The following is a 13,767-nucleotide window of genomic DNA, read 5'->3' on the forward strand; positions in this document are numbered from 1 at the left end:
TGGATCCTATAAAAGTCTTATGCAAAAGTAACATTTTTTAATATATATTAACATTTTATTATATTTTTGAATTATAAAACATTAAATATGTCACTCTAGCTATCTAAATTATATTTTCAAGATTTGATAGTCTATGCTTTATTTCACATGAGGTATTATCTGGATAAATGTTCAAAAATGTTTGAGAAATGGAACGAAAAGCAAATGAGGGAAAATTGTAAAAAGTTAGGACTTAATTGAAAAGACTAATTTACATGATTTGCTAACTATACTAAACCATTCTTTGTGTATTGGTTCAAATCAAGCAAACAATATACCATCACAACTAAAGACAAAAGGACTTAAATACCAAACAAAGGTGCCAGCTCACCTAACCCAAACAAAAAGGGTACTACTCCCCATAATAGACCAAAATCATGGAAGGAGCACTAACACTACACAAAAACTACATAATTAAAGATAGACTATAAAAACAAATAAGAACCGGATCAATCTCAATTCTCAAAGATCATTGGGGGTTTATCAATCTGCTGGTTGAATTTCTTGAATCATGGTTCCCGAAATTTCTTCATGGGCTACTTGTTCAGGTCGAACAGTGGGATGTGTCGTACTAGGCCTCTTTAAAGCTTTAAGCTCAAGTTCAATCGTCCTCATGGTTGGCCTATTAACACCAGATATTTACATGCATATGTTCGCTAGTTGTGCTGCATGCATCGTTTAAATGTTGAAGGTCAATACCCCCTTCATTTAATAATCTTGGTTCCACCATTTGCATGAGGTTTCCATCCCCCATGTACTTGACAAAATACTTTGACAAGTACTTCTCCTGGTAGACTCTTTCTACATGAAGGGTTTTTTTTATTTTTTACTGGTGACGAGTTCTGCAAGGATCACCCCAAAGCTATACACATGCCTCTTTTCGTTTATATTGTGTGTGTGTTGGTACTTAGGATCCAAGTACCCAAGTGTGCCCTGAACAACAGTGTTGACATTTTCTTCTTTTATAGAAAACAACTTGGAAATACCAAAATCAGACAATTTTGCACTGAAGTCATCATCTAATAATATATTTGCGGACTTGACACCTCTGTGCATGATGGGGGTGGTGGCATGAGAATGAAGGTATGCAAGTGCAGATGCAGCTTCTGCAACAAGCCTCAATCGAGTCTCCCATGATGACCAACTCGTTCCACCCTCTTCATTATGAATGTGATGGAAAAATGTGTTATTGGGATTGAACTCATACACTAGTATCGGTACCTTATCTTCCAAACGACAGCCCAACAGTTTAATGACATTTCCATGGATGATTTTCGTTATTACCAATACCTCATTGATAAATTGTTCCTTTTCGGTCTTACCCACCGAAATAGACTTCTTTATTGCAACAACGCGTTTATCCGACAGTACTCCTTTATAAACAACCCCAAAACCTCTTCGCCCCACATTTCGCTCATTTGAATAGTTATTTATTGCTTTTCGAAGTTGTTCGATGCTATATACAGTCATGGTGTAAGCATCGTCTTGTGAATTCAGTTTTTGTTTGAGAAGCACACCACCATTTTGCTCAAAAAACTTCTCTCATAGCTTCATAAGTTTCCTCTTCTTGATGCTAAAGAATATCCTAATGATCCAAGCTAATGCCAACATAACCCCAACCAAAGCTACATGGAAAAATATATGAAAAATGATCAATTAACTAGATGAATACTAAACATGGGAACATCATTTGCAATAAAGCCACCTTTCCGACAATTATGTATACCACGAAGTATTACAACTTATCTTGCAAAAATTAGTTGACAAAATAAATTATCAACTTTAATGCATTGGTCAAAAGGATTTGTGACCATACACATTTTGACTTGCAATGCTTAATTTATCATGCCTAATTATATGATGTTAGATTTAAGTATTTAACACATCATTAATTAATAATAATACTTGTGTGAAGTATACCAACAGAGAATACCACCACTGGAAATTTTGATTTTTTAGCAACCGGTCGACAGCCGTATTTTTCATTGACTTCGCCTTAACAAAAAAAAAAAAAGAAAAATAAATAATTCATTTTGCGAAATAAAAAAAAGAAATAAGTATTTTTTGGATTGAAAACAAAAGTAGGTACAATAAATTTCTAGTTAAGATGTTTGCCTTTATAAGAAGAAACACACATTACCTTTTTACACATTTAAATGTAAATGAATATCATAAATTTTTACACATAAAAATAGTCAAGGATGGGTTCAAACGCATATTTTTACACGGAAAAAGTAGTATTGGATAGAGTAGAACATAGAACCTATATAATGCTTAGTTTTGGATAGAGTAGAACATAGAACCTATATAAGTTTATCTTCGTTTACAACCTAACTCAAATCAAATATTTATAAAAAATTAGTTTCTATACACATTACAACTTAACCTATATAAGTTTATCTTCGTTTACAACCTAACTCAAATCAAATATTTATAAAAAATTAGTTTCTATACATTAGCAACAAACGAATTTGTCCAATAAAACTCAATTCATTTATATACATTAGCAAGCCAACAAATTCTTACTTTTTTATTTAAAGAAAACGTTATATATTGATTTTTGGTGATCTGTTTATAGTCTAATTAAATCGGACATCTTGACCAACCAATTTTTCTAACCTAATTTTCTATACATTTGAAGGAAAATGTAAGGCCAATTTCGCAAACTTTTTTATATATTTGTGGGAAACATGTACACTGAAGAAGCAAAATTCATGAATAAATGTTAATTGTATGAAGAAAAAAAATCATAAAATATATTAGTTTCGGCCACTTGAGAAAAATAATTTCGAAAAAATAATATATTTTGACAAAATAAATTATCAACTTTGATGCATTGGTCAAAAGGATTTGTGACCGTACACATTTTGACTTGCAATGCTTAATTTATTGTGCCTAATTATATGATGTTAGATTTAAGTATTTAACACATCATTAATAATAATACTTGTGTGAAGTATACCGACAGAGAATACCACCACAGGAAATTTTGATTTTTTAGCAACCGGTCGACAGCCGTATTTTTCATTTGACTTCACCTTCATGTTCTTGCAAACATGTACAACTGTAATTCCCGGGGACTATTAATGCATCTTCCATAACAGGGGTAGATGCTATTATCCTCGCACTTGTTGATATCTAGCAAACAAAGTTATTCAAAGTATTAAAACAAATAGGTACAAAACGTGGCATACACATGGTTTGCTAATATTACAAAATGAATGCACATACCTAAATACATATGCGTAGTCATATTGGCACATTAATGTATTTGTTGTATGTGTGTGTTTTGTATATAATTTCAAAATTAATCGACCAAGACAAAAAGGGTTTACTCATTTATATTTACATATCTCATTTAGACCATCTTTAACACTGGAGTAAAAATAATAATGCTAATAGTGATTTATCTATATCTTCACCTTGATTTTCACTAATTTTTTAGACCCAAAAATATATCCCAACTATATTCTTTTTCTTCAAATTTTTATATATTCTGTAATACTTTTCAATTTAAAAGACTTTTATAGTTTGTCTAAAATCATTTGGTTTTAATAACCTTAAATTTTTTATTAATAAATAAATATAACAAAACAAATAATTTAAATTAATTTTGATATTAATATAACAAGTATTTTATTAAATAAATAATTTCATTCATAAGCCATCAAAAAAAATATTAAAACTCATTTGTAAAAAGTTATACATATATTTAAACAAATATGACACATACGTTTAGAAAAATTTAACAAAGAAATATTTAAAAATGTTTAAATTTAAAATATATTTGAAACAATTTTCATATTAAAAATATAATAATAAAATTAAACAAATACTAAATAAATAAACTCAAATTTTAAATATGTTAAAGAAACTAGATATAAATAAACTTAAACTTGAACAAGCAAATATGACAAGTAAAAGTTAACCTTAATTTATAGATTTATAAATTATGTTCTTTCAAATATAAAGTTTAATTGTGTTAATCTCATATTCGATGTAAAAATAAAGTGGAATTGAAGAACAAATATATATATATATATATATATATATATATATATATATATATATATATATATATATATATATATATATATTTCATATTTTTCTTTAACATAAAATATTGAAATTTTTTATAAATAAAGTGGAAATGAGAATGCTTATTAATTGAAAAAACAATTGTAAATCATTAGTATGGTGCAAGCACTAATGTTTTGAAAATAAAACTAGACTAATAGAGTTCAACTGTTTTCAATAGATATGGGTCTAACCTCCGGCTTAAAAACCAATGGTTTATAATTAGGTTAAAATAAGCCAATTCACTCGAAAACATATTCAAATCGGCCAGGTTGAATGTTGTAAACCAAACTTTATAAAACAAAATATCCATAAACAAATAAAACCTTATTTGGAATTGGATCTTAAATGCAAAAGACAGCCTAAGTTTATAATTAATGGACCAAAGCCTAAATATAACCTAAGAAGGTCTCCCCATCCTGCTTTTAATAAGCATAACTTTATTGGGTATAATCTTGATGTGGAAATTTGATTAAATAAGTATTTATGGTCTTTACATTTTATGCTTTAATTTAGGGGTTGGCTAGTTGACACCCCATTCTACCATTTAGACATCCTATTCATTTACATTTAAATGTGTAAAAAGGTAATGGGTATTTTCCTTAAAAATGTAAACATCTTAACTAAAATTTTATTGTACTGTTTTTTGTTTTCAATCCAAAAAATACTTATTTCAAGATTTTTTTTTAATTTCCCAAAATGAATTTTTTTTTGAAGTATCATTTTCAAGAAAAAATATATATTTCATGGTTTAACAACCAATTTTTGCAAGATAAGTTGTAATAATTTCATGGTATACGTAACTGTTGGAAATGTGGCTTTATTGCAAATGACGTTCCCATGTTTAGTATTCATCTGGCTAACTGATCATTTTCCTTATATTCTTCCATGTAGCTTTGGTTGGGGTTATGTTTAACTATTCAAATTAGCGAATTGTGGGGCGAGGAGGTTTTGAGGTTGTTTATAAATGAGTATCGTCGTTGTTGCAATAAAGAAGTCTGTTTTAGTGGGTAAGACCGAAAAGGAACAATTCGTCAATGAAGTATTGGTAATAACGAAAATCATCCATGGAAATGTCGTTAAACTGTTGGATTATTGTTTGGAAGAGGAGGTACCAATATTAGTATATGAGTTCATTCCTAATATCACACTTTTCCATCACATTCATAATGAAGAGGGTGGAACGAGTTGGTTATCATGGGAGAATCGATTGAGGGTTGTTGCAGAACCTGCATCTGCACTTTCATACCTTCATTCGCATGCCACCACCCCCATCATACATAGAGATGTCAAGTCCGCAAATATATTATTAGATGATGACTTTAGTGCAAAATCGTCTGATTTTGGTATTTCCAAGTTGTTTTCTATAAAAGAAGAAAACGTCAACATCGTTGTTCACGACACACTTATGTACTTGGATCCTGAGTACCGACACACCGGCAATTTAAACGAAAAGAGTGATGCGTACAGCTTTAGGGTGGTCCTTTCAAAACTCATCACCGGTAAATAAAACCCTTCTTATAGAGAGAGTTTACCAGGAGAAGTACTTGTCAAAGTATTTTGCCAGGTGCATGGGGGATGGCAACCTCATGCTAATGGTGGAGCCGAGATTATTAAATGAAAGGGGTATTGACCTTCAACATTTAAACGTTGCATGCAACATAACTAGAGAACATGTGTATGGAAATATCTGGTGTTAACAGGCCAACAATGAGGACTATTGAACTTGAGCTTGAAGCTTTAAGGAGGCCTAGTACGACACATCCTACTGTTCCACCTAAACAGGTAGCCGATGAAGAAATTTCCAGAACCTTGATTCCAGAAATTCAGCCAGCAGATTGATAAACCCCCTATGATCTTTGAGAATTAAGATTTCTTCGTTTCTTAATTGTTTTTAGTGTCTATCTTTAATTATGCAGTTTTTGTGTAGTGTTAGTGCTGCTTCCATGCTTTTTGTCTGTTATGGGGACTAGTACCCTTTTTGGTTGGGTTAGGTGAGCTGGCACCTTTGTTTGGTATTTTAGTCCTTTTGTCTTCGGTTGTGATGGTATATTGTTTGCTTGAGTTGAACCAATACATAAAGAATGGTTTAATATAGTTAGTAAATCATGTAAATGAGTCTTTTCAATTAAGTCCTAACTTTTCATAGTTTTCCCTCATTTGCTTTTCTTTCCATCTCCCAAACATTTTTGGACGTTTATTATACCTCATGTGAAATAAAGCATAGACTATCAAATCTTGAAAATATAAATTTAGATAGCTAGAGTGACATATTTAAAGTTTTATAATTCAAAAATATAATAAAATGCTAATATATAGTAGAACAAAGTTACTTTTGCGTAAGACTTTTATAGGATCCATATGCAGCACACATGACAATTTAATCAACTCGGTTACATCTTCTGCACCTATAAAACAGATTATAACATTATATAAAGGTATGATCATGCCTCATAATACACATGAAGGTATCAAAGACAAAATCTTGTTAAAAAAAATAACCTTTCGGTTCACTTTCATACAAATTGAACATATGTTTTCCCTTCAAGGGCACTAGAGAAAGTATTGCAACAGACAAAACTCTATATTTTTCTCCTTACCTTTGATGGTATTCTACAACAATTATTCACTAAAATCTTTGTTTGTTAACTCAAATCAATGAAAATATGTTGCTATTTCTTGAATCTAAATAAAAAAGGGTTAAATGCACAAAATAGCAACTTGCTTCCACTTACAAATATGGTAAAAGAACTTAAATGCCAAAAGTAGCAAACTACATTGTTATTTCTTCTATTTAGGGCAGAAATTACTAAAGTTATAGTAAGAGTTGATTAAACTGTTTGTTTCCCAAGTCAAAAAGATTTAATAAAACTAAAACATTTTTTTATTTTTTATTTTCACCTTCAATCATGGCAATGTAACAAGAGCCCATGATATGTGCAAAAGGCACTCACTTTTGAGTTCATTTGAAGAACAAGAACATTTCTCAGCTTCAACAACCTCATGCTTGCAACCTTGTCATAGAATCGGAAATTGAAATGGTAAGGGTAAAATAATCATTTACACTCATTTAAACGGTTCATGCAGTAAAAAGTGATGGGTTTTGAGCATTAAAACATTTCTATGGTGCACATGCAACCCTATTTGCTTTGAATCTATGTTTTTCTCAAGTTATATATGCAAATTAATTTTCCAAAGCAAAACCCTAATCTAGCATACAAGAAAACAAAATCTAATGTTTATCTTGCAAAGTATAAATAGGAATTGTGAAATTGATAATATTTCGATAAATAAGTACATTTAAAGAAAAATTGTGTGTTTAGTTTATATGCAACTTTGTGTTTCAAATTATTTTAGTACCTATTTTTAATCCATAATTTAATTAAGATACATAATTTTAAATAATTAGTAAATATATAATATACTTATCACATTTATTTATACTTACAATATAATAATAGAAGTAAAATATGTATTCCGACCACCATCTAGCGAAATCCTAGACATAGTCGTTCCATGTCTCTAAACTCAAGTCGCCATCATCTTGAGAAAACCTTAGATGGTTGGTCGGGCTTGTTTTTCAGGTTTTAAGTGGTTATCTTCGAGGGTTTTACTTAAGGGAGTTGACCGATGTGGTATACAACTGCAATGGTGGCTGATTGAGGAACTGAACAAGAGGGTTTGGATTTGACCTATCGGTGGTAATGGTGTTGAGTTTTGTTGGATATAAGATTGTCCGACGACTATTTTATGTTTTCAAGAGAGGGAGAGGGAGAGTATATTTAAAAATAATAAAATATTTAAAAAAGAAATAATTAGTAAATATATTAAGGGTACAATAGTCATTTTAATTTGGAAGGACCAAATCCACAATGAAATCTGTTGGAAACTACAAAAACTGTCAACTTTGAGTCAATAAGGACCAAAACTTAAAAAGAATGCAAACAAAAGGGACCATTTTTGCTGTTTTGTCTACTCCAAATATGAATATATAAGATGCTTTAACACATCAACCAAATCACGCACAAAACATATCTGATCAAAGAAATACAAGAAAAAAGAAACATCCTTCTAGTTTTCATCCTCGCGTTGTTGTCTGAAAGCAATTTTGTAGGTGCCTCCCTTACAGCCATTGCAAAGCCACACTGCCGCCAAACAAAATGCGGGAACGTAACAGTTCCCTTCCCATTTGGAATAAGCAAAGGGTGTTGCTTAGACGAGTCATTTGAGCTTACCTGCAACATCACTTTTAAACCCCCAAAGCTTTTTATCGGCTCAGGGAACATCGGCATATACAGTATCTCGGATTCCAAGATCAGCATTTTCAATTCTGTTGATCGCTCTTGCTAGAACAAATGTGTGAATGATACTAGTGGTAATTCAGGTATGGCATTCGATGAGGTGGGCCCTTTCACTTTTTCGTCTGAAAACACGTTTACTGTCGTTGGATGCCATAACTATGCTTGGATCAGAGGACCGCATGGACCCAACTACGCTGGTGGCTGTATGGGCAAATATTATATGTATTAATGTACTAATTGGGTGTTGTCAGACATCAATACCAAAGGCAAAGGGTCTCAAGGGTTTCAATGTAAATATTGGCTCCTTTGATAACCATATGAATGTATGGTCGTTCAATCCTTGTGGTTTTGCATTTCTTGCTGAGGAAAACCACTTTCGCTTTGGTGGTGCACGTGATTTGTATAGTGCTTCAAAGCTTTCTTTAGATTCACATGTGCACATCCTTGTGGATTGGGCAATCGGACGAGGCAAGAGGCTACAGAATGCAAGGCAAATAGATTCTGCATGGATGATGAAGATCTTGATGGATATCGTTGCAGCTGCAACAAAGGTTACCAGGGCAATCCTTATCTTCATAATGGCTGCCAAGGTCAGTTTCGTATTTAGAACCAAATCAGTTCCCATAAAAATTATATTTGACACAAACTACTGGTCCCAAAAACCCGAGTAGATAGATGCTCTCATTGTATCAGTCCAAAGTTAACTTTTAAAACTTATTTTTCTACAAAGATGATAGATATAAAAATAAAAAAACTTATTAATAAAACACATAAGGAGAGAAGTAGAGTATAATTTAAGTAATTTATGCCCATCCCACATCAAAAGTGTTGAGAGTAGAGTTTGTAGATTATGGACCTTCAAAACTTACATTAAGAATAACACTTGTGTTTGTTTATTACTCCATGTGATGACATAAAGGAGAAAAAAAGTTTTCTGCACAAATGAATTAAGAATTAACTATGCATTGTATAGAAAAGTAACGACAAAAGAAACTCTATGTTTTTCATATTTAAAAAGGGCTATATATAGGCTTTTAAAACACCTACGTGATGCATGAAAATAGCCATACTAACTACTCTACCTAAGACTAGTACAACTAATCAACCATTCTTTCAACTTCAGAACTTCAAACTAGGTAACTATTTTTAATTATCTTTTTCAAAAAAATAATATAATTTTAAACAACAAAAATACTTTAAAAATTATATAGGATGTCTAAATGGTAAAATGAGGTGTCAATTTAACCAACCCCAAATGAATATCATAAATTTTTACACATAAAAATAGTCAAAGACGGGTTCAATCGTAGATTTTTACACGGAAAAAATAGTCTTGGATAGAATAAAACATAGAACCTATTGGATAGAGTAACATGGAACCTATATAAGCTTATTTTCATTTACAACCTAACCCAAATCAAATATTTATAAAAAAAATAGTTTCTATATACATTAGCAACCAACAAATTTGTCCGATTAAACTCAATTCTTTTATATACATTAGACCCCAACGATGTTACATTTAAGTATTTAACACATCTTGATGCATTGGTCAAAATGATTGGTGATGGGACACGTTTTTACTTGCAATGCTTAATTTATTGTACCTAATTATATGATGTAAGATTTAAGTATTTAACACATCATTAATAATAATACATGTGTGAAGTATACCAACAGAGAACACCACCACTAAAAATTTTGATTTTTTAGCAACCGGTCGATAGCCGTATTTTTCTTTGGCTTCGCCTTCATATCCTTGCAAACATGTACAACTATAATTCTCGGGACTATTAATGTATCTTCCATAACAACAGTAGATGCTATTATCCTCGCACTCGTTGATATCTAGCAAACAAAGTTATTCAATTATTCACCATATTTATTTGAAATTTTCATTACTTCTTCAATTTCTTTCTAATAATGATTATAAGTTGATTAATAAGGTTAAATAAATATTAAACCTAAAGTATAATCATATATAAACTAAATTTCAATATTAAAAGAATATCTTTATTTCTACTTATAAATTATGTTTTTTAACTTTTAACATATTATACTCAATTTATTAGTCTTAATATATTGTTGGATGTAAGTAATTATCATTTTAAAGCTACAACTTTTGAACCATTTGTATAAACTACTTAAATTATTAATTTAAATATAACATTATAGGGTCAACTTAAATATAAATTTTAGTTTAACTTAAACAAATCAAATAATATTTTGTAAATAGTTAAAAGTGATAAATAATAGTGTCTTTTCTAATAAATTTTATAAGTTGGCTAATAATGATAAATAAATATCAAACGTAAAGTGTAATCATAAATAAACTAAATTTCAATATTAAAATAATATATTTACTTCTACTTTTAACATATTATACCTAATTTATTAGATTTAATATGTTGTTGTATGTAAATCATTATGAGTTTAAAGCTACAACATTTGAACAGTTTTGATAAACTACTTAAATTGTTAATTTAAATATAACATTACAATGACAACTTAAATATAAATTTATGTTCCACTTAAAAACCCAAAGAATATTTTGTGAATAGTTAAAAGTGATAAATTTTAGTGTTAAATGCGAAAACTAAATTGTAATTTCAATTTAACTAAACTATTTCCTAAATATATTTTTATAATAGCTAAAAGTTTTAAAATAAGTAGCTTAAAATAGCTTAGAATAACAATAGTTAAAAATAACTCTATATAAAATGATTATATTGTTACCGTAAAATCAAAAAAACAATGTTTGATGTTTTAAATTGTCACAACCAGCAAGTTAGGGCTAAGATTTCTATCTTGTGCAAGATAATTTCTTTGTGTAACTTTGTAACCCTACGTTTAGTATAAATCAAACTTCAATACTATTTAAGTTTATACAACCAAGAATTGTGATTCAAATCGAAACCACCTCGTGTAGCCCAAAAACCTAATCCAATAAACTAAGTCCACTCAACTTTGGGCCTTAGCCCAAGCTATCTCGGCCCAAGCCCTTATTTGGGCCAAGACTCTCTTATTGGGCCCTAATGGGTCGATAACCTCTCAAATTGGTCCTTTTGGGCGAAAACTCTCTTTTGAATTCTAATGGGACAAAAACTTTTATTTAACATTGTTTTGGGCCATAAGACCCTTATTGGGCCGTGAAGTTTATTCTTAAACCATAATGGCCTTGTAAGACCGAAAACCACTATTGGGCCCCCTAAAATTATTTTGTTTTAATAACCTTAATTTTTTTTATTAATAAATAAATATAACAAAATTAATAATTTAAATAAATTTTGATATTAATATAACAAGTATTTTATTAAATAAATAATTTCATTCATAAGCCATCAAAATAAATATTAAAACTCATTTGTAAAAAGTTATACATATATTTAAAGAAATATAACACATACAATTTAGAAAAATTTAACAAAGAAATATTAAAAAGTGTTTAAATTTAAAATATATTTGAAACAATTTTCAAATTAAAAATATAATAATAAAATTAAACGAATACTAACTAAATAAACTCAAATTTTAAATATGTTAAATAACTAGATATAAATAAACTTAAACTTGAACAATCAAATATGACAAATAAAAGTTAACCTTAATTTATAGAGTTTATAAATAATGTTCTTTCAAATTTAAAGTTTAGTAGTCTTAATCTTATATTTAATGTAAAAAATAAAGTCGAATTGAAGAACAATTATGTATATATATATATATATATATATATATATATATATATATATATATATATATATCCTCCCTAATAAATGAAAATAATTTTGTCACATGTCACTCTCTTATTAACTTGGACACATGTCATTTTTTGGTATTTTTGAATAAATGTTTTTTTCCATGTGTCATTTTCTCATTGTTTATCTTTTTTTTTAATTAACACATCATATTTAAACCTCAATTATTAATTGCCTTATTTGAAAATAATAATTAAATTACAATATTACAACTCATATCATTGAATATGCTTCATTTTAAATTTTAAATTTAAATATTTTTTTGTTTAAACCTTTATATTTAATTTTTTTTGTTTTAATAAACCCGTATAACATACGGGTGTCACAACTAGTATATATATATATATATATATATATATATATATATATATATATATATTGAATAATTTTATAAATAAAGTCGAAATGAGAATGCATTTCAATTGAAAAAACAATTATAAATCATTAGTAAGGTACAAGCACTAATGTTTTGAAAATAAGACTAGACTAATAGAGTTCAAATAGATATGGGTCAAACCTCCAACTTAAAAACCAGTGGTTTATAATTAGATTAAAACAAGCCGGTTCATTCCAAAACATAGTCAAACCGGCCAGGTTGAATGTTGTATACCAAACTTTATAAAACAAAATATTTATAAATAAATAAAACCTTATTTGGAATCCGGTCTTTAATGCAAATGACAGCCGAAGTTTATAATTAATGGGATAAAAAGCCTAAATGTAACCTAAGAAGTTCTCCCCCTCCCCCTCCCCCCCCCCCCCCCCCCCCCCCCCCCCCTTTTAATAATCTTGACGTGGTTATACATTTTATGCTTTACTTTATTATCTTAGAAATGGTACTGACGGAATTGTTTGGAGTTGAAGGAATGGGTCCTCAGTTGTACCTAGTTTTTAGGTAGAGTAGTTAGTATAGCTATTTTCATGCATGGGTGTTTAGAAGGCTATATATAGCTCTTCTTAAATATGAATAAAGTAGAGTTGCTTTTGTCATTACTATTCTATACAATGCATAGTTAATTCATTTGTGCAAGAAAACTTTTTTTCTCCTTTCTGTCATCACAGTCTAGTAATAAACCAACTCAACACAAGTGTTATTCTTAGTGTGAGTTTTGAGGGTCCATAATCTACAAACTCACCTCTCACGCTTTTGATGTGGAATGGTCCATAAATTAAATTATACTCTACTTCTCTCCTTATGTGTTTTATTAATAAGTTTTTTATATCTATCATCTTTGTTAAAAATAAGTTTTAAAAGTTAACTTTGGATTGATACAATAAGAGCATCTATCTATTCGCTTTTTTGGGATAAGTTTGTGTCAAATATAATTTTTATCGGAACTGATTTCATTCTAAATTCGAAACTGACCTTGGCAGCCATTATGAAGATAAGGATTGCCCTGGTAACCTTTGTTGCAGCTGCAACGATATCCACCAAGATCTTCATCATCCATGCAGAATCTATTTCCCTTGCATTTTGTAGCCTCTTGCCTCGTTCGATTACCCAATCCACAAGGATGTGGACATGTGAATCTAAAGAAAGCTTTGAAGCACTATACAAATCACGTGCACCACCAAAGCAAAAGTGGTTTTCCTCA

General features: G+C 29.7%; 1 protein-coding gene and 1 pseudogene across 1 annotated transcript; one reads left to right on the forward strand and one right to left on the reverse strand.

The window, feature by feature from the left end:
* Nucleotides 1–858: 858 nt before the first annotated feature.
* Nucleotides 859–1,509, reverse strand: LOC145049981 (putative wall-associated receptor kinase-like 16 pseudogene; annotated as a pseudogene).
* A 3,574-nt stretch (nucleotides 1,510–5,083) lies between these two features.
* Nucleotides 5,084–5,626, forward strand: LOC145049982 (putative wall-associated receptor kinase-like 16). The gene has a single exon (XM_078998310.1). The coding sequence runs from the start codon at nucleotides 5,084–5,086 to the stop codon at nucleotides 5,624–5,626; it is 543 nt and encodes a 180-aa protein (XP_078854436.1).
* The last annotated feature ends 8,141 nt before the right edge of the window (nucleotides 5,627–13,767 follow it).

This window comes from Lactuca serriola, chromosome 5, assembly GCF_051521515.1.
Source record: "Lactuca serriola cultivar US96UC23 chromosome 5, Lser_US96UC23_V15, whole genome shotgun sequence".
Taxonomy (NCBI): Eukaryota; Viridiplantae; Streptophyta; class Magnoliopsida; order Asterales; family Asteraceae; genus Lactuca; species Lactuca serriola.